At 44.2% G+C, this 22,666-nt stretch overlaps 1 protein-coding gene across 1 annotated transcript in view; it reads right to left on the bottom strand.

Moving 5' to 3' along the window:
- Window positions 1-3,068: 3,068 nt before the first annotated feature.
- HSF5 (heat shock transcription factor 5) overlaps window positions 3,069-22,666 on the bottom strand; it is a 64,125-nt gene continuing 44,527 nt past the window's right edge. Inside the window, 1 exon segment of the mRNA XM_048823927.1 lies at window positions 3,069-3,136. Within this exon segment, the coding sequence (XP_048679884.1) occupies window positions 3,069-3,136 (68 nt within the window).

Here is a 22,666-nt window from a genome sequence, read left to right on the forward strand (position 1 = left end):
AAAGCAAAGTCTGTGTCGAACATAGCAAAGATAAAAATAAATAATAAAATAAATTAAAATGCAAAGTCAGATCAATAAACAAATGAAGTAGGGAATTTATCAGTGTGATGGCAGGCACTTTCCCAGCCTTCCCGTGACACTCTGAATGGCGTCAAGCCAGTATCTGAAGCAACTCCCCTCTGTAGAATGTACTGATTTATTGCAGCCTTATGTCTTTGGCCCTGGGAAGGACTCTGTCCATTTCACGCACAGCTTTTCTTCAGTTCTTGCTAATTTAGATTCAGTAGCCCTTTTCTAGTTGCTACTGCAAGAACGTTTCAGGTCAGGTTGATGTCAGAGGTCTGGAATTCAATTGTTTTTCTCCTCTGACATCACTGGGAGGTGAATAATACTATAGGTCAGACCTATAACCTCAAAGTTAGGTTGCAAGTGGAAGTTTGTAACTAGGCATGTGATGGATCTGTGTTGAGGAAGACATATAAAACTCCCTAGTATATACCATACAGAAAATATGCTATCCTATCCATCCAGCCTCTCATTAGGCTAGTTCGGAGAGAACCTCTATAAAACATGGTGCTTATGAGAAAGGAATTGCACTCAAAAACATGACAGATAGTGACCCTTTGGATACACATGGAGCCAAATTCATCCCTGGTGAACTCCACAGAAGTCAATGCAGTTACCCAAGGGGGAAATCTGGTAGACTATACTTTTAAGAAGCCTATTAGTGTGGCAATGATTTTTTTAATTTATAAAGGTGCTATCAGGAACTACTGGATAAAATATTTATTTTAAAATATCTGCATTTTAAACACACATACTGAGAATATAAATGCAACATCTATTTCACTTTAATAACTTTATGTTCTGTATGTGCTGCTGTAATTTTACATCTCAGTGTAACCAAACTCCACATTGTTCCCATTAACAAGAAAATAGTAAAACAATGTGCCTGGTTGAAGCAGTCACACTTTATGATTTACTGACTGAAATACATCCATGCTAAAAGTGCTAAAATATTGAGATGTCCAGTATGCTGGGTTACCTGAGACTTGTTAGTTGTGCAATACTATATGGATTTCTTTACACAGTGAGTGTCTTTTCTCTTCTGCCCTCTCACAATGTGCCTGAGAGTTAATTAAGGATAAGGAAAGCTACAGCTGATAGTACTGTGCATGTAAAGTATGGCAGGAGATCCAGCTCCATGGCCTTTTTTAATTCAGAAAGGTAATAAATACTAGGATTTCGTAATTAATCATTAAAACAGTAGAACCTTAAACCATGCCAAGGCTCCTTGACTCACCTCTCCAAAAGAACATCACATCTTTTGGTGTAGACAGGACTGAGAAAGTTAAGACAGGAAGCTTCCTTACTTAATATGTAACAGCTCCAGTCTGGCAATGCAGAATTCCAGTGATCCCTATGACTTCATACTCACTTCTCAGTCAGGGCAGTTGAACTAGACAGGACTCTCCTCAAAGCCTGTCACCATTTCCTTAATGGCAGAAACTGCTAGAGGGTAATGAAGCTCTCCCCTATTCCAACAGCATCCTCTGAAGTAGTCCCAAACCCTGCCAGCCTGGGGTGCCACAAACCAAACTCAGATTTCAGTGATCCTGCTGTATTGCTGAACTCCTTTTCCCTTTAACTATTTGAATGCATAAAGTCCATTTTTGCTATTGGGTTTCAACATATTCTAATTTGAGTGCAGGGCCTGAGAAGATGCAACCCCCTAAAACATTCAAACCCTCTGAAAACTTGCTGTATGCATATGACGAAAGATGTAAAATGGCAGCTCTGAGGAAGGTCAGTATAGTAGTGCTCCTGCTAGTGTCCCAAGACCATCCCCCAGCTTCCAACTTTCTGGTCTGAAGCCTTGGCAGGGGTTTAAAAGGTCTGATCTTGGTTCATCCTACCATCCAGAGTTTGTCTTTGAGGTAATGAACATAGCTGTACACTGTAGGAAGATTTAGAGGCCATAACTCGGGTTCTGACAAATAGCAGGCCTATTCGCTCTGCTTCTTCCTTGTGCATTTTCCCAATTATATTGGACTGAGTCTCACTGACTATAAAGATACATGAACTGGCAGGAATCAATTAGAGTTACATGTTTTCAATGCTGCCTCATTCACATATATTATCCTAACACAACAAATATTTCACATGCATCCTTTATCCTTCTGTCAGTATTTCAACATTAATAAATATTAATACAAATACATAGCTGTTAAAAATCTTAACTCTACTGTCAATATATTAAATTATATTAAACAAGTGCCTTGTGAAGACCTACTTAAAATAGTAAACAAACAGATGACTTACCATTATAGATATCACTAGAATTAAAAGAAATTATTAAAACAGAAGAATGTTTCATTTATGTAAAAGATCCAGCGGCTGTTGTGTGTGGTGGACGCTCATCGGTCAGACACACTTGCTGCTGAAACAGAGCACTGTGCTTGGATGGAAGAGCATTTCCCTGATTAATCACTTAGAAAATTAGCTCACTTTTCCCAGAGATGCTCTCCTGGAATCCCTGACCCACTCAGACCTGGAATCTAGTGACCTCCCAATGTTTTTGTTTCTCACACAATTCCCTTTAAAGGGCAAGTATAACTCCAAGGAGACACACTATTAGCACAAAACTGGGGATGTGCTGACTACACTCCCCAACAAAGTGAAGTAGAGAGATTCCAAATACAACAGGAGAAACAGCTTGCTCCCCAGTAAGAAAGTCTTGTAGAGGCTTTTAAGGTTTCCTGTTTACAGTGTCCAAGCTTTTTGTTTCTAAGCAATTTTAGGCAGGTAAACAATTACTGCATATTAAACACCCTAGCCGCTAGATGTTTTACAACCTGTCGAAGTAGAAAATGTAACAAAAGAGATGCAGTAAACAGTGGAGTGACTAGTTCCCCATAAAACTAACAAAAGCAAAAGGAAAGAGATTTTTTTAAAACAGTTGAAAAGTTCCAAAGTGCATATTGTGTGCAAAGCACTGCCTCTGGGGTCTGATATGGAGAACCCAGTTGGCAATTAATGCACATTTTCACATGCTTGTCACCCACTTCTCACTCTCTTAATTCTTCTTTTGGAAAGTGCTCCTGTTTGCAAGCTACATCCACCAGTAGATGGAGATCTAGGAGGAAAAAAAGGAGCAGTTATGCAGTACACATGAGTGCTTCTTACCTAACCACATATAGGGCAGGGTTCTCAAGTCTCTTTTCATCTACTTTCTGGCAGCTGATATAAAATGTAGCCACAGCCAGCCTAAACTTCAAGAGTTTGCTGGCCATTGCCAAGGAATGCCAAGTGCTCAGACTTTGGGCATCTGCACCTTTCTAAACAATTTTTATCTGAAATGCACCTATCTAGACTGAGGTGAAACATTTCACAGCTGATTGTTAGTTTATTTGTGCTGCTACTTGCCAGAATTTTAGCCCTTAGGCATCTACTGTTTCCTGTTCTCTCCTACAATACAAATGAAGTGTCCACAACCATCCTGTACACAGAGGTCAGTTAGGAAAAGCATAAGCAGTGTTCAAAATCAACAATTTACTGTCCTCAAATGAAGCTAACTTGGGAAAAACATGGACCAATGTTCCTCTCTGAAACTTACATTTCTTAAGCAGAGTGAAGATATTCTGGATGTATCCATGGGGATGGATTAAGGAATAGGATCTCTAAATGCCTAGGGCCCCAGCTCATTGAGTCATGTGATTACATTAGAAATTCATCTTTCATTTTTTTAAAGCGTTTCCTAGCCCTCAAAGTAGGAAAGAAAAACTTGAAAATATGATTCAAGTGTACTGATGCAGTGAAGTCAGCAGACAAGACAGTTACTTACCTGTTGTTCTTTAAGGTGAGGATGCAGAAATGAATTCCACTCAGGTGTGCATGCGAAAGGGCACTAAAGCCAAAGAACTTCCCCAGCAGTATCTATAGGGGTGGCACACATGCTCTGGTCCTGAGCTACTCCCCAGGCTATTTAAGGGTGGCGCCACTCTGACCCCCCTCAGTTCCTCCACACCAAACATCAAGAATTTAGACTCTAATGCTGAGGGGCCAGAGAGTGGGTCATGGAATACCCATTGCCATGGATTAACAGGATCAGTGGTATGCCCTCAACTTTGGTACAGTCATTTGGAGGAACCTCTTTGATGTGCCCAACTCACAAGGGGTCCCAAGCTTCCTTCAGGGAAGGCCACGCAGCCTCACCACCTCCTGAGATTGAACCTCTGAGCTTTAGCACTCCTGCTTCACACTGTGAGCTCTGCTCAGCAAGTCCAACTCAGATAGATTCCTGGTAGAGACTTGTACACTCTTCAGGAATTAATGCACCTCACCAAGCAGTTACAGTGACACTCAAGCAGTATTTTCAAAACAGAAGGGCTTATTAAGTCAACTGGAATACAGCACAGAAAACCCTTAGGTCAACACAGAGGAATAAAGGTTAAAGCATTCTGGTTAGCCCTGAGTACTAGCCAAGCTGTAGTAAAACTCAATTTTCAGGTTCTGTCTGTCTCTCTCAGAAAACGTCTAAATGTACAGCACATCTGGTGAAGACACTCTCCAGCACAGAGCGTCTTCACCAGATGTGCTGCAGTAGCGCAGCTGTATCGGCACATCTGCACCCGCTCGAGCGCTGTACACAGCACTGTGCACACAAGGGCTTATGTAAGTGTAACGTATGTTACTCAGGAGGGTGGTTTTATTCACAACCCTGAGCAACATAAATTATGCTTCAGAGTAACAGCCGTGTTAGTCTGTCTTTGCAAAAAGAAAAGGAGTACTTGTGGCACCTTAGAGACTAACCAATTTATTTGAGCATGAGCTTTCGTGAGCTACAGCTCACTTGCTGTAGCTCACGAAAGCTCATGCTCAAATAAATTGGTTAGTCTCTAAGGTGCCATAAATTATGCTGACATAGGCTGTAGACATAGCCTCAGTCTGACCTCCTTAATCAGTTCCCAGATGAGAGAGCCCCTCAGCTCTGAAGGTAGCGATGCAGCCTGCAGCAGCACAGAAGTAAAGGTGGCAATATTCTGCCATGACACCCTTATTTCTACACTACTGCTGGCAGTTGCACTGCCTTCAGAAATGGGCTCCCAGCCAGCAGCCCCAGAGCTTCCTGCAGCTGGGGGAGATTCCTGGAGGTGGGTCTGACCCAGCCCTGGGAGTAGCCCCTGCAGGGGAAGTCCTGTCCCTCACCAGCCTGGTTAGGACCAGCAGCTGGAGCCTGGTGTACAGTAGGAGCCTTCAGCCAGGGTGCCCTGAGCCCTGCCCCTCCCCGAGCCCAGTGCCCTAGTGCTCAGGGGTTAAAGAGGCCTTGGGCTGGCTGTGTGTCAGGGAGAGGTGATCATGGAATCCCCCCACAACATCCCCCACCTGTAAGGCCAGTCCTGTCCCCCCTGAAAAGTGAAGCCCCCTCCGTATTATGCCACCCTCACTTCTGTGTGCTGCTGGAGGCGGTGAGAGAGCAGCGGCTGCTGGCTGGGCACCCAGCTCTGGAGGTTGCACTGCCACCAGCAGCAGTGCAAAAGCAAGGGTGGCAATATCACAACCCCCCTCCCTATTACACCCTTTGGGGTTGGGACCCTCATGATTACAACACTATAAAATTTCAGATTTAAGGATCTGAAATCATGAAATTTATTATTTTTAAAATCCTAGGACTGTGAAATTGACCAAAATTGACCATGAATTTGGTAGGGCCCTGGCCAACACAGTGTTACAGTCCCACTGAGAATCACTTCCTTCACTGGTGGAAAGAGACAAGTGAGCCCTTTCAGAAATCTGACTATCAAGGAGTTCAAGAAGATTGATTTCCCCTTGAACTGGAGAATGTAGGACCAAAATTGAATGAACTGAAAGACAAACCAGATGACTGAGGTATAACAAGTATTCCACAATGTTCTGAACACATGACTGTTGTCATAAATATAAAGGGAAGGGTAAACCCCTTTGAAATCCCTCCTGGCCAGGGGAAAGCTCCTCTCACCTGTAAAGGGTTAAGAAGCTAAAGGTAACCTCGCTGGCACCTGACCAAAATGACCAATGAGGAGACAAGATACTTTCAAAAGCTGGGAGGAGGGAGAGAAACAAAGGGTCTGTGTCTGTCTGTAGTCGTCTTGGCCAGGGACAGAACAGGAATGGAGGCTTAGAACTTTTAGTAAGTAATCTAGCTGGGTATGTGTTAGATTATGATTTCTTTAAATGGCTGAGAAAAGAATTGTGCTGAATAGAATAACTATTTCTGTCTGTATATCTTTTTTGTAACTTAAGGTTTTGCCTAGAGGGGTTCTCTATGTTTTTGAATCTAATTACCCTGTAAGATATCTACCATCCTGATTTTACAGGGGGGATTTCTTTATTTCTATTTACTTCTATTTTTTATTAAAAGTCTTCTTGTAAAAACTGAATGCTTTTTCATTGTTCTCAGATCCAAGGGTTTGGGTCTGTGGTCACCTATGCAAATTGGTGAGGCTTTTTATCCAACATTTCCCAGGAAAGGGGGGGTGCAAGTGTTGGGAGGATTGTTCATTGTTCTTAAGATCCAAGGGTCTGGGTCTGTAGTCACCTAGGCAAATTGGTGAGGCTTTTTACCAAACCTTGTCCAGGAAGTGGGGTGCAAGGTTTTGGGAAGTATTTTGGGGGGAAAGACGCGTCCAAACAGCTCTTCCCCAGTAACCAGTATTAGTTTGGTGGTGATAGCGGCCATTCCAAGGATAACGGGTGTAATATTTTGTACCTTGGGGAAGTTTTGACCTAAGCTGGTAAAGATAAGCTTAGGAGGTTTTTCATGCAGGTCCCCACATCTGTACCCTAGAGTTCAGAGTGGGGGAGGAACCTTGACAACTGTATTGTTGAGTCCCCGAGATGAGGGACCAGATCGAAAAACAATTCCATTCTGCCACACAGGGAGTCCTAATACAGGGCTTTCTACTATTCAGTAGAACTTGCCAAAGAGCTTCGGAACAGGACTTCTCTTCCTTGTCTAGCCACACAGCATGCATGCTGGGAAGTGTAGACTGTTCGGTGCTGGGTGTGAAATCTGACCATGGAATGAAACCAATCCATCGGGACAAGGAAGAGGAATGGATGGAAGAACAGAAAGACCGAGGAGATTGGAAAACCAACACTGTCTCAGCCAAACTGATGCAATGAGAATCAGTCTGGCATGATCCATCCTTACTTAGCCTGAGGATTACCTAAGGAATGAGCAGGACTCAGCGTAAAGTATACATCTGAGCTAATCCCCAACTCAGATGAAATGTGTCTGTCATGGAATCCAGACTGAGATCCACTTGAGAGCAAAATTGATGGCACTTTTTGTTGTCCTTCGCTGCAAACAGGTTAACAGCAGGAACGCATCATTCTCCGAATATGTACCTCAGCACACCGCTCTTCAGAGACCACTCGTGATTCTGAGAAAAGTTCCTGCTGAGATGATCAGCCACGTGATTCTGGGCACTTGGTAAATGAATGGCTGTGAGAATGAAGTTCTTTTCAATGCAGAATTGGCAGAACTTTACTGCCTCCTGACAAAGCTGATAGGAGTGATCTCCCCTGTTTGTTCACATAATACATTGCTGTGGTGTTGTCGGTGAGCATGTGAACCACTATGCCCCTGATCTGTGCTCAACATTCCTTGTGTGCATTGTAACCAGCCTGAAGCTCCAGAATGCTTATATGAAGAGATGCTTCCTGCTCCAACCACAAACCGTGTTATTGTGGAAACATCTGTGACTATGGTCCTGTCTGGAAAAGAATCAGCAAAGGGAAAACTCTAGTATACTTTGCTCTGAACCGTCCACCATTGGAGGGAGTCCAGAATTGCTGGAGGCACTCAGACCAGCCCGTCGAATACCTGACATTTTGGGCGACAGACCAACCAACAAGGCTTGAAAAGGGTGAAGGTACAATCTTGCATGCTGGAGCATGTAAGTGCATGTGGCCATATGACTTAACAACTTCAAGAATACTTGAATTGTAATAGAAGGATGAGAGCGGAGAGCCAGACATGGATGGTGAATTGTCCGGAATCACTCGTTCGGCAGGAATGTCCTTGAACTCAGAGAATCCGTAGAATGAATGAAGATTGCACCAAGAATCATGGCAGATGAACACCAAAATAGAAGGGGAGAAGTAATTGAAGCCCCAACTATTGTAGACCAAACGATCTGGTTGGAAAGAATGCAAATAAACATAAGTGCACAACATCCGGAGCATGTGCTATATGCCCTACCTCTACTATAAGAGTGGCAACAACAATGGGGAGATGGGACTATATGAAATAAAAGAGATATAGGGGAATATATTGTAAGTGGCATTGGTGCTGGAGTTTTAAACTTATTTGATATTGAGACGTTACAAGGGAAAATGTCAGCCTTGGGTAAGATTTTGGGGGTTATACAGACACGTAACACAAAATTTTGGTGCATTATCAGAGCAAGGAATAAGAAGTGTGGAGCTCCAGCTGAAACAAGCCCAAGCCTTGGAAATGTCTCTATATGTAAATCTGTTTGGTGTGTCTGAAATTAACAATAAATCTGTACTAGCAAAACGATGTGCACAGATGCAAACTTATGGGATACAATAGAGAGAGAGAATGGTCAATCTGTCAAGTAATGGGCAATGGCCTTTTGAATGGTTCAAAGATCCTCATATACGGAATCAACGAGTTGGAGGATAGAAGAAATATAAGGAGTTTAATTGGAATCAAGCCACTCTGAGAGGAGAGTGGAAAGGCAGAATGCTGTTACACAACACAGGGAAGCAGAGAAAAGCAGCAATGGCCTGGGGGTTGCCAAAAATTATTAATGGAGAATTATGACAAATAGAAATAAGTGGGACCCACCTAGTTCAAGAAGAAGGGGGTTATACATTAGAAGAATTAACACAACATTGTGAGGAGTGGGAGCGAAATAAATGAGTGTGCCCACAGATAACTTGGTCCCTAGAGGGATGTCATTTGAACCATTGAAGCAGACACTGTACTATGCAAAATTTAGCCTCTAATAGCACAAGAGTGTTTGATTTAGGCAATGGGTGTATTTGTGTGGCAACCACTGAAAAACATGTATTTTGGGGAAGAATGACCAAAAAAAGCCCAATTGAGTCATGTAAATGTAATGTAACAGAAGTCATTATTGATGGAATTATTTTCCGAGGTCCTCTATTTTTAAAAAAGGAAATTGTTTGGATACCAAAAGATGCGGACTGGTCCTTTAATTTGGGGATACATTGAGAACAATGGGAAAAACTGATTGATGAAAGTGAAAAAAATCAGGCAATATGCAAAAGATGTATCTAAATCTGCTCAGCTGGGAAAAATTAACATTCTGGTCCACAATGGTCAAATATTAAAACTGGGGAAAGAAGGAGAACAATTGACAGTCCATCACTGGTATGATGTCTTTAAAGGATGGTCTCCCAGTGCTACAGCTCTTCTAAATTTAATGCTACATCCTATTGTTATATTATTTGCATTAATGATTTTGTTAACCTTTATTATGCTATGTCTATACTGCCAAATAAGAAAGTGACAAGAAGTTCTGGAGCAAATAATATATAAAATTGAATTGCTTGCAAAATTATAAAGTGATACAATAATTAATGGTAGGTTTCAGAGTAACAGCCATGTTAGTCTGTATCCGCAAAAAGAAAAGGAGGACTTGTGGCACCTTAGAGACTAACAAATTTATTTGAGCATAAGCTTTTGTGAGCTACAGCTCACTTCATCGGGTGCATTCAGTGGAAAACTGAATGCATCCGAAATGCATCTGATGAAGTGAGCTGTAGCTCACGAAAGCTTATGCTCAAATAAATTTGTTAGTCTCTAAGGTGCCACAAGTCCTCCTTTTCTTTTTACAATAATTAATGGTATTAATCATGTATCAAAGGGAGGAAACGTTGGGATTTATATATATGCATATATAATGCATATATCCATGTAATATGTTATAGGCCATGGAGGCCTACTGTGGATGAACTACTGTGTTTTGACATGAGTACGTACGTTGCGTATTGGCAACTGCAGCAAAAACCTTGAGGTTTCAAGTGGTCAAGGACTATTGTATAAAACAACTGTTATGTCCCTGGGAAATATATGGAGAATCAGCAGATACGGAAACACCACCAGCTGGACTGCTATAAAAAAGATGTATAAGAATTGGAGGAAATGGCACGCCTTGGATCCTAGAGGCCTGCCTGGAACTGAGTTGTGGGTGAAAGGCCCAAACAACAGAGATAAAAAAGTAATGACGTCACAAAATGGACTATAAATGGAGGCTTCTAACATTTGCAATTTGAAGTCTTTCAACAACCAGAGCCCTGTTTGGATATAGATGTGGTCTTTCTGCCGGCTCCCCACATCTTGTGATCTGATCTAATTGAACCTCGACTGGCCATCAGGACTTCATTCTGATCTGTGGACTCTGGAGAAATATGTTTGGGGTATGAATGTGGAGTGAATGAGGTTTATTTTGTAAGCAATAAAGAGTACTTACAGTATTATATACCAACACTGTGTCCGGTATCTGCCTGCTTCCCCATCCTGTAAGGAGGCCCCTATTGTGGGTCTAACAGCTTCCTCTGCTATGCCTTCAGCACCATCTGGCTTGGCTGCAGAATCAGAGAACCACAGGGTTAGAAGGGACCATGAGGGTCATCTAGTCTAACCCCCTGCCAAGATGCAGGATTTGTTGTGTCTCATAGACTTTAAGGTCAGAAGAGACCATCATGATCACCTAGTCAACCTCACCCACTCACTCCTGTAATAAACCCCTAGCTTCTGGATGAGTTACTAAAGTTCTCAAATCATGATTTAAAGACTTCAAGTTACAGAGAATCCCCCATTTACACTCGTTCAAACCTGCATTTACACTAGTTCAACCCATACCCCATGCTGCAGAGGAAGGTGAAAAAAACCCATGGTCTCTGCCAATCTGATCTGGAGGAAAAACCATCCAAGACAGATGGCTCTCCAGCATCTTTTGGAAAACTTCCAGTGAAGGAGTTTCCACAAGTTTGTTCCATTGTCCTACTGTTCTTACAGTTAGGAAGTTATTCCTGAGAATCATAGAATATCAGGGTTGGAAGGGACCTCAGGAGGTCATCTAGTCCAACCCCCTGCTCAAAGCAGGACCAATCCCCAATTTTTGCCCCAGATCCCTAAATGGTCCCCTCAAGGATTGAATTCACAACCCTGGGTTTAGCAGGTTAACACTCAAACCAGTGAGCTATCCCTCCCCCATCTAAGATTTAATGTAAATCAGCTATGCTGTAGTTTGAATCCTTTGCCTCTTGTACTGCCCTCCATGGCAAGAATGAACTTTTTTCCATCTTTTTTATGGCAGCCTTTCAAGTATTTGAAGATCGCTATCATATTCCCCCACTCCTTTAATCTCCTCTTTTCCAAACTAAACAAACCCAGTTACTTTAGCCTTTGTTTATATAGGCTGCATTCCATTCCTTTGACTATCTTTGTTGCTCACCTCTGGATCCTTTCCAGTTTCTCTACATCCTTTCTATGTGTTGGTGAACAAAATTGGACACAATACTCCAGCTGAGGCCTAACCAACAATCAGTAGAATGGTACTGTCACCTCCCGTGACTTGCATGCTATGACTCCCTAAAAGTCTTAGTCAATGGCACATTATTGAGGGAGGTGATGAAAACTATGCGGGTTCAAGTCAAATGTTCAGGAGGATCTCTGTTAGCACATAGCAGGTATGTATACAGTCCAAAACCCACTTAGCGACTCTGAAGGCATTGGTTGTCCCGTTATCTATTCCGCAAAATAGAGCTAACAGTCTTGGTGAGGCTCTAAGTGATGTAGTCCAGTCCATGTAAACGGACACTGCTCTAAGCATACCTAGTGTGTGGAGTTTTACTTTGGCTATGGAAGAAAGAGGTTTGGGGGAAAAAACAGGAGGATGAATAGATTGGCTAATGTGAAAGTCTGAGACAACCCTGAGAAGGAACTCCATGTAGGTATGTCTACACTGCAATTATACACCTGTGGCTGGCTCTGACTTGTGGGGCTCGGGCTAAGGGGCTGTTTAATTGCGGTGTAGACCTTTGGGCTTGGGCTGCAGCCCTAACTCTGGGACCCTCCCACTTCCCATCATCCTAGAGCCCAGGAGCCAGCCTGAGCCCAAATGTCTGCTGCTGAGCCCGAAGCAAACCCAATGGAGTCAGAAGTTGCCCCAGAGCCTGGTAAGTTTATGACTCCAATTTACAGTTTATTATTACAGTAATTGGAGGGATTTCTGCTCTAAGAAGCAACACAAAAGTTATGACAAGCCCTGGCTACTAGCACGTGTCTGCTAATGGTGGATTGTATCAGAGTGCCTTGATGTCCCGCACCCACCCCACCAGGTTTCCTGACCACATGGAGTTCAAAATGGCAACTGGAAATTTCAAACATTCATAACAGCTGTAAAAAGGCTTTTCACTGTGAAGTCACAGACGTTTGTTAGTCAGTCACTCATGTTTTCCTTTCAATAGTAAGGACTTGAAATGTGCCATTCTGTAACCATTCCTGTTTGGTCTATGGAGCTGCCTGGAAATGGTGAACTCAGTGTGTGTGTTTGGGGAACAGTCTTCTATTTCCATATCTAGTCTATTTCAGTTACAGGTAGTCCATGCCACCTTGAGAGAAATGATTTTATGAACCACAGAATAAGCAGAATGTCAGTTTTTGCCTAGAACTAATCATTTTAATCTACCAAAAGCACATTAAACAACCATTCTAAACCTACCAAGAATGTAATTAAACCTTCTTTTTCCAGGGCCTCTGAAATCAGGGTATGGTTTCATAACCCAAGGCAAAAGGGAGTATGCGGGGTCCCTCAGAATAATGGTGGGGAAAGTAACTCCATTTATGCCAATGTCATTTAGTGGGAATAGTGTCCCAGCCTGTCCATGAATGTAGACTCCTGAGCAGCAAAAAACTCTGGCATTGTGAATTTTTCCAGTACAGCCCACGTTGACGCTCGTAAATTGGCCTCTGTGGTCTAAAAGGGGCCACATAACAATGAAGTAGTAACTTTTGTGGTTTATGTACTCATGTTCTCCTTGTGGAGGGCAAATTATGGGTCCATGAGTCCCAACAATTGCCCCAGAGCAGTTAGGAAACCCTATTCTCTCAGCCAGCAATTACCTCCGGAATATCTTTAATGCCCGCCACACACAGGGTAAACCACACACGTAATTGCTCCAGATACCTCCACCACCACCTTACTCACAGTTAACTTTCCAACCCTAAACTGGTTGGCAAGAGATCTGTAGCAGTTCGGGGTAGCCAGCTTCCAGACGGTTTTGGCAACATGCTTCTGGACCAGCAAGGGTGACCTCAGTTGTGTCTCTACAGTGGAGAGTGGGAGCAAGCTGCTCACAAAGCTCCAGAAATGTAGCTTTCTTCACACGAAAGTTTTGGACTCACTGCTGATCAACCCAGGTCTACAGGACAATGTGACCCACCAGTCTGTGCTTCTACATAGGGGGCATCAGCAGCTATGCCAATTGTACTGAGCAGCATCTGCCAGTGCGAGTCTGCCAAGCGAGGGTACTCCTCCTCCTTCTCCATCAGGAAATCCATCAGGTATCTTGGGTGGGACAGAAAACACCACTGAAATATCCACCAGCACCTCACAGATGCTCTGCCAGTTTCCTGACACAGGAATGTAAGTGCAAGCAAGAGAAGTTCTTCAAATGGTGCCTCCATGTTGCTGGCTCCAGTAGCCGGGAGTGCACCAACCAAAACGACTGCTCGACAGGCTATATTGGCAGGCTGTTCAAACTTCCTGTAATCTGCAAGCTAGGCAGTAAAGAGCTCTCTCCCGCCGACAAACAGCAGCTACATTGTGCGCCTTTTAGCGGCATGGCTGTAGTGGCACAGACATGTCGCTAAAAGGTGCATAGCGTAGACAAAGCCTTAGTTTGTGACAAGTTGGAGCGTAAATCTAGCCTGACTGCACTAGCCTGCCATGGACTAACTGTCCATGTGCACCCTGCTGGTGCACCTATTAACAGTTTGTTAACATGCTTTGATCTAATTCCCTTTGAAATGGGACTTGATCGCAATGCATTAACAATCTGTGTGTGTGTCAACAGGGGCCACACCAACAGATAGTCCCCAGCAAGCTGCTGGCAGAAGAGGTTCACACCCCAGCTTGCCTCTAAAACAAATGTTAATGTTGGCAAGCCCTGTGCATGCTGCTGCAACATCTGACTATGGCACTACTGCTTGCCATTTTAAGCCAGTGAGTCTTTCCTTACTAATGCACCTTTTCTTCTGTGTGCACTACTATGTGGCATGGTTTCTAAAGCCCTCAACCAAATTCCTTGTTTGCCTATTAATCATCCCATGTAAGTGAAACTTTGCCTTAAAATACAGAGTGAGTGGGGAGTCTCTGGGTGGAGACAGTGGATCCCCATGAACCGTCTGCAGTTGAAACAAACAGCCTCGTAGACTTTTGGAAAGGTTTGGTTCTGCTCAGATAAAAGGCTAATGCCCATCTGACAATTAACATATGGAAGGTAGCTTCCTGCCAAGTCTGATGTAGTTTTGAGGGGGAAAAATGGGATATGGATGGTTTCATTTATATGAAATTGAGAAGACACCTTGGGTCAGAACTTGGGATGTAGTCACAATAATACTTTGTCTTTTAAAACACTGTAAAAGGTGGGGGCGGGGAGAAATCTGCCACTAAAGCCTCCAATTCTCCAACCCTCCAAGCAGAAGTTATGGCCATCAAGAAAGCAGTTTCAATGGCTACGAGAAGCAGCAAACATGTAGCTAATGGTTCAAAGGGGTGTTTCATAAGGCAATTAAGAACGAGGTTCAAGTCCCATAGTGGAGCAGGTTCTCTAATCTGAAAGAGGTTCATCAGTCCTTTCAGAAACCTTACGGTCCCGGGGTCAGAAAAAAAATGAAAAACCTTCTACCAGTGAGTGAAAGGTACAAAGCCACCAAGAGGAGCTTGAGAGAACTCTTAAGGAGACCAGATCTTTTCAATTCCAACAGGTAGACTAAAACTGTGGGAAGATGAGAGTGAAAAGGAGAATCTTGATAATGGGAATACCAGTGGTGAAGTCTCTTCCATTTCTGAAGTATTTCATGTAAATGTCTTTCTACTATGTAACAATATTTGTTGCACCTCTGTTGAACAGGAAGTCTTTACCCCCAAGAAGCATCAAGGAGTCACACCTGAAGTCACAAAATTTCTAATCCGGGATAAAGTAACAAACCAGTCTCCTGAGACAACAGGTAATGTCTCAGCAGTGGACAAGAAGTGAGTCAAATCAGGTCAGGATACCAAACTTGTTTTGGCCACATCAGTGCACTCACAATGACTATGGCTTTGTGCTTCTTTATCTTGCTCAAAACTTTGAAGAGCAACGGTGTTGGTGGATACTTGTAAAGTAGGCTCTTTGCCCAGGAAATAAGGAAAACATCTCCTAGTGAGTGAGGGCTCTAAACCCCCTCTGGAAACCCCCAAGGTAAGAATATGGTGTTGAGGACTCATAAGTCCCCATTTGTAATTACAGGAGAACTACCTGCTGAGATCATCGGTTGTGGTATTCTGTATAGCAGGGAGGTAAGAAACTGAGATCACTATTTGGTTGGCGAGGCACCAATTCCAGCAGTTTACTGCTCCAGTGCAAGTGAGAGGACACACACCCTGCCCCAACGATTGATGTAAAATATGCAGGCCACATGGCCTGTCATGATCTTGATGGATTTGACTTTGATCAGAGAAAGAAAGTGAATAACAAGCACTTCTCACTGCTCTCAACTCTAGAAGATTGATATGAAGAAGCCTTTCTTCGGATGACTATTTGTCCTGGATTGTGTCTGACCTCAGATGCACCCCCTAACCCAGGGGTCTCAAACACATGGTATGTAGGCCGCAGCCCATCAAGCTCCCTGGGCCCCGCCGGAGTTATTTCCTGCGGCCACCAAGCTCCCCTCACCCGCTGCCCCCACTCCCACACAAAGCGCTGCATCCCCGCTCCTCTGCCTACTTCCAGGTGCTTCCTGCCACCAAACAGCTGTTTGGCGGTGCTTAGCGCTTTCCAGGAGGGAAGGGGAAGGAGCAGGGAGCTGTGTTCTCAGGGGAGGAGGCGGAGAAGAGGCGGGACACGGGCGGGGATTTGGGGAACGGGTTGGAATAGGGGCAGAGAGGGGGCAGAGTTGGGGTGAGGACTTTGGGGAAGGGGTTGGAATGGGGGTGGGGAAGGGGTGGGAAGAGGCAGGGCAGGGGCGGGGCCTCATGGAAGGGGTGCAGTGGGGGCAGTTGCACCTTTATATGAAAAGGTGTCAGTGATGTGGCCCTCAGGCCAATGTACTAGTTCTCATGTGGCCCTCATGGAGATTTGAGTTTGAGATCCCTGCCCTAACCCAAGAAGGATGGGTCTGATGGTGTGACAATGGTAGGAGGATCTTAAATTGCAGAAGTCCTGAAAAGATATGCTGTACTGGTGTCAAAGTGGATTTCTCAAGATTGAGTTGGAGGCCTAAACTGTGGAATAGTGACCTTGTCACTTGTACTGCTGAAAATACCTCTTGATAAGAGGGACTTCTGAGCAACCAATTGTCAAGATAAGGGATGACGATTATCCCCATAAGACATAGGTGGGTAGCTACAATTACCATGATCTTTGAGAACACCTTTGGGGCAAAGGTGAGGCCAAAGGGGATGGTGCAATACTGGTAGTGGTCACAGTTGACTACAAAGTAAAGAAATCTCTTATGAGAGGAATGAATCATGACTGAAAATAAACATCTTGAAGGTTGAGAGCCACAAACTAATCCCCAGAATCTATGGAGGAAATTATAGCTGCAAGAGTCCCCATCCTGAATTTCAGCTGTTTTACATATTTGTTCAGACATCTGAGATCTAATATTGGCCTCCATCCCCTGTTCTTTTTGGAAACCAGAAAGTAGTTGGACTAAAACCCCTTTTCCCCTGAGCTGTACTGGAATGGGTTCTGTAGCTCCTAAGTGTAGAAGAGAGGCAACCTCCTGTCTAAGCAATCGATCATGAGATGAGTCCCTGAAAAGGGATGGAGAAGCAGTGGTAAGAGGAAGGGATGGAGGTGAAGGGGATGGAGTAACTGGACCTTATGACAAAACCCACTTGCTGGATGCTATGGCCTGACATACAGGTTGAAATTGGGAGACATGGTATCCAAAGGGGGGGGTGGTGGTGAGAGAGGATGGAATAGTGCAGTTATCCCTGTGGAGTGGGTGGGTCAGTCTCTCAACCAAGACATCAAAATTGGATGGCTAGGATGAAGTGGCTGTGACGGTAGCTGGCTTCTTGGAATACCTTGGTCTCTTGGCTGGAGGTTCAGGAGGTCTACAGAAAGTAGAAAAGTGAGCTGGGAGAGATCTCTGAGCTGTTTGACATCTGCTAAATTTTCTTTTATTCACAGGTGTATAGATCCCAAGGTATCTATGTGTTGCCCTCAAATCCTTCAAAGTGTGATGGGAATTGTCAGTAGAATTCAAAAATAAAACTTGTGACTGTCAAAAGAAAAGTCCTCTACAATAGTACCTCCTAAGGAATCTGGACAGCTGGAGCCAAGATGGTCATCACACCATGACTGCAGTAGAAATGGACTGGGATGCAGTCTTAGCTGAGTCTAAGGAGCCCTGTAAAGAAGTCTTGGCCAAGAGCTGACCTTCATTGATGATGGCCTTCACAGTGCTCCTGTGGCAAGTACCTTTTGTGTCCAAAAAGATCAAGATGCTTCTGGTCCTTGGTATACAGTATCTTTGGTGTTGTACTGCCTCCCATGTTTATTAACTGCAGAACCAAGGAATTCTATTTAAGGTGTGAGAATAAAAATTCCGACTCCTTGACCAGGACATAGTATTTCTGTTGGCACACTTGCATGCAGAGAGTGCTGTTGCAGGAGTTTGCCAGATCATCTTGGCTGGCTCTAAAAGTGCCTCACTAATTGGAAGTGTCGTACATCTTGAAGCTGAGGCATGTAAAATCTCCAGGAGTTTATGATGGGAGTCCTGGATTTCCTCAAAAGGAATATGAAGTGTATCCATCACTCGCTTCATCAGCTCATGGAACTATCAAAAGTCATCCACCACGGAAGGTGGCGGAGGCATTACAGCCTCATCTGGTGATGATAATGAAATATTTGTGAGAGGTGTTACTTTCCTTGTCAGTCCTTGCCTTCTGTTCTTTTAAGGTCTACTACAGCGGTTCTGGTTAGTGAGGAGCGGGCGAGGGCACAGGAGAATGAGACTGCCATGCTCCCTATGAGAGGGACTCAGGGCCCTTAAAAATTGTTGGTGGTATAGGGCCCATGGATCGCAGTGAGACCATTGAGGAGGACCATAGGGCATAGGAGATACTACCATTGGTCATCTCAGCTGTTCGAAGGTGGAGGTCACCTATCCTCCCTTCTCTCTGTGTGCGGAGGAGAGTAATGTATCTTTGAATAAATAAGACTCTTGAACAGAAAGCTATGAATCCGAATCAGAGTCCTCTTCCACATAGATGATACGTATTCTCCCTGGATGGCGGAAGTCAGAAAAGTAGAGGGTCTCAATGAAAAACAAGTAATTGTTGACCCAGAAGATACTGGTACTGAGAAGTGCACAGTATAAGTAGGCAGTAGAGACTTTGGTTCATTGGAGACAAAGTCCATTGAGTATCTGAATTCCTGTGGTACCAGGGTTATGTTGGAAGTCAGTATTGGTACTGAGGTAGATACCTGTCTAGTCTGAATTCAGGGATGAACATGCCCAAGCACAGACTCAGATGTAATAACCCCAAGAGTACCGAAGAGTCTGATGGCACTGATCTCCTGTTTGCATGGACATGACCAATGGAAGCAGGAGGATGACTTTGGTGTCAGGTCCTCCTTGGTAGAAGCATGACTCTTAGAAGCAGACTTAGACATATTCTCAGTACCAGAAACACTCAGAGCTTCAATAGCACTCCTCTTGGGGTCTCTGGTGACCAAGGCTTCTTTGAAAGAGATCTAACACTCCTGCTCCCCTTGGTTGGTTATCCATCAATTTATAATGTGAGGCTCTCGGTACTGTTAGCATGGATGGATGCAGGTGCCTCAGCCCCCATGGGTTTTAGTGACTGGTATCTTGAGGTGGCCAGAGTAGCAGCTGTCTTCTCCCTTGCAGGTCTCAGTGACTGAGATCCTAAGATAGAAAGGATAGCAGAAAACTCCTTGAAGCTCTCAGTGACCAGGATCCTAAGGTAGACAGGGCACCACATACAGGGGTGTCCTCAGAGAGTGTTGGTCTGAAGCCAGTTTTAAGGCTCTCTCTAATCTCCCTGTTCATTTGAAATCTGGATTTTGTAAGAAGTACAGATCTTCCACTTTGAGAGAATATGGGTATCCCCCAAACACTTCAGACACAGAGCGCCTGTCATTAACTGGGATCGCCTCCCACCAGGAAAGACAATATTTAAAGACTGGGGATCATGGCATAACCCAGAAAATATGACCCTGTAACTGGGGAAACACAAAGTACAAGGAAACAGACACAAACACCCCAAAAAACTAACTAACCTAACACTTTATAGCTAGGCCTGGCCTGAGCAATTAAACACATAGGAGAGGCCTCATTCTTTGGAAGACAGGATAGGGAGGTAAATGAATCTTCAGGCTGAAAGCAGGACGTTTGTGCTAAATAAAATAAGTAAATAGGTCAGTAGGCTAAACAGACAGAATATCTGAACCATCTAAAATAAGAGGGAGAACACCAAGGGAATCATTTATTATCAACAAGATAACAATGGACAAGATAGGTTAGAAATCTAGAGATGAGGTAAAGAGTACATCGAGCGTGGACAATGTTTGGACGGAGCATGTTGCACAGGGATTGGTTCCTGCAAAATAACCAATCCAATCCAAAAATGTGTGATTCAATGCACAGTAAATGCAAAGAGATGTGTCATGTATATAAAGGGAGAGGGTTTCTGTGTAACTTTAGAGCTGTGAGGTACCCTGCATCCACACCTCCAACATTTGAGTCTAATCAACTAAGTATAGCATTGCTGTATGCCAAATAGAGATACGTGAGTGTTAAAGTCTGGAGTTGAACGGATTTCTGGGGAAGCGTAGTGGAAAGAAGTCTCAGAGGGAATCCCAACACACTAAAGCACTCTGTAGAAGCAGACACGTTTGACGCTCTGTCTCAGGCCGAAGAGAAGGAACTGAGAGCTGTTCATCTCTGCAGTCCTATACATCCTTGCTATTGGGCACGAGATGTGTAGAGCACATGTATGGGCCAAATGGGTTGTATTACCAAAAAAATTCCGATCACAGGCACAGAACAGTAGGACAGGGGTACATGCACACCTGAAGAGGAGCACCCACAGGGAAGAAGAATCAGAAATTACAGGCAAATGTTTGAGTCCCAGTTGCAAGGACATTTGACCGTCTCAGATTGTCTTTGGACAATGGGTTCATCGAACTCCTGCAAAAGCTGATTACTGCAGATGATACCTATAGCTGAGTATCAGCCAACAGTGTGTTACCATTCCCAAGTACAGTTTCAAGGACATACCATGATTTAGCTGAATAGGAAAGAACAAATTTATCAGATGACATACTGAAAAATGTGATTGTGGTGGGTATCATGACAACTGATATGTGACAGGCAAGTGGGAGAGGTAATATCTTTTATTGGATCAACTTTTGTTGGTGGAAGAGACAAGCTTTCGAGCTTCACAGAGCTCTTCTTCAGGTCTGGAAAAGGTAACCATAATATCACAGCTAATCTGTGGGACAGACTGTTAAGAATACAGCATTAACACGTTGCAAGAAACCATTTAAAATGAAGTGGGTAATTAACACCTCTGCAGTCATAGCACAAAGGAGGGTTACTGGGTTACTAACTGTAATGAGCCATAAAGCCAGTGCCTTTGTTGAAAAAAACGGTTACCTACCTTTTCATAACTGTTGTTCTTTGAGATGTGTTGCTCATGTCCATTCCATTCTAGGTGTTTGTGCACCCACATGCAGTCGGAGATTTTTGCCTTAGTGGTATCTGTAGGGTCTCCAACAAAGAAGACAGAACAATGGACTGTAAGAACGCTCTTGCGATGCAAGACAAGGCGCTCCAACCAACCATCACAGGCGGTAAGAAGGAACTGAGATGGAGTAGGGTCGGCAGCACTTAATATACCAATGCACGAGCCCGGCACTCCATGGGCACTACAGCCGACACCACGGATACTGCTAAGACAAAAATCTCTGACAACTGTGCATGTGGGCTGCGCACACCTAGAATGGAATCAACATGAACAAGCACTCATGAAGAAGAACCATGATTTTTGTCATCCAGCAGAGTTTTGAATGTAAGTTTCCAAGCTCATCTTTTGAAGGTGTTGTGCAGGTTTCCTTGGAGAATGAGGACTGATAGATCAGATATGGCATGATTGCTTCATGAAAACTGTTTGCCACTGTGTGACAGAGTGTTTTTGTCTTTTATCATTTTCTGGTGAGTTCAAGAGCATAGTGGTTGTCTGTTTTCACCCACACAGCTGTTACTGGGGCATCTGATACGCTGGAAGAGGTACACCACATGTTGTGATATGCATATATAGGACTCATGTATCTTGAAAGGTGTGTTGAGTGGGGTATTGATCATCACAGCACTTGAGATACGCCTGCCATACCAGACTTTACACTTAAAGCCAGAGTTCAGCTACTGCTGTTTCCTTTAGAACAGAGGTCCCCAGTCTGAGTGATGTGCCCCCACAGGAAAGGAATGCTCCGGGGAGAGGGGGGCATGGTTGGGGCCTGGGCCAGCCCCCAGTGGGGGCGGGGAGGGAGCACCACCCAACTCCACTCCTGCCTCCAGCCCCAGATGCTGGCCCCGCACCCAGGTTCCCAGTTGCTGGCCCCACTCCTGGGGCTCCGCTTCCGGCCACAGCTGGCAGCCCTGCGCCCAAGGTCTGGCTGCCGGCCTCAGTCCCTGGTGGAAGCTATGCTCCCACCCCTGCCTCAAGCTATGGCACCAGAGTTGGCCCCCTTACCCCTGTCCATGTCCCCCTTCCCAGAGCCATGGCCTAGCTCCTGGCCCTGGGGGGCGGGGGCAAGCTAAAAGGTTTGGGGACCACATCTTTAGAAGAAAAAAAAAAGGGAAAACATTAGGTGTGAACTTTTAAAGCGGCTGGTGAAAACACTTGGATTTCATCCAACTAATTTATATACAGTAACGTGAGTGACAGATCACAGAGCTAATATAGTGCTTTCTCTAAGACCATACAGATGCCTAAATTGTTGAAATCATGGTGGAATTCCTATCCAATTTCTATCCCGCCATCAACCTCAGCCTGGACCAGTCCACACAAGAGATCCACTTCCTGAACACTATGGTGCTAATAAACAATGGTCACATAAACACCACCCTATACCGGAAACCTACTGACCGCTATTCCTACCTACATGCCTCCAGCTTTCACCCAGACCACACCACACAATCCAGCATCTACAGCCAAGCTCTACGATACAACCGCATTTGCTCCAACCTCTCAGACAGAGACAAACACCTACAAGATCTCTATCAAGCATTCTTACAACTACAATACCCACCTGCTGAAGTGAAGAAACAAACTGACAAAGCCCGAAGAGTACCCAGAAGTCACCTACTACAGGACAG

The sequence above is a fragment of the Caretta caretta genome, chromosome 17, assembly GCF_965140235.1.
Source record: "Caretta caretta isolate rCarCar2 chromosome 17, rCarCar1.hap1, whole genome shotgun sequence".
Classification (NCBI taxonomy): Eukaryota; Metazoa; Chordata; order Testudines; family Cheloniidae; genus Caretta; species Caretta caretta.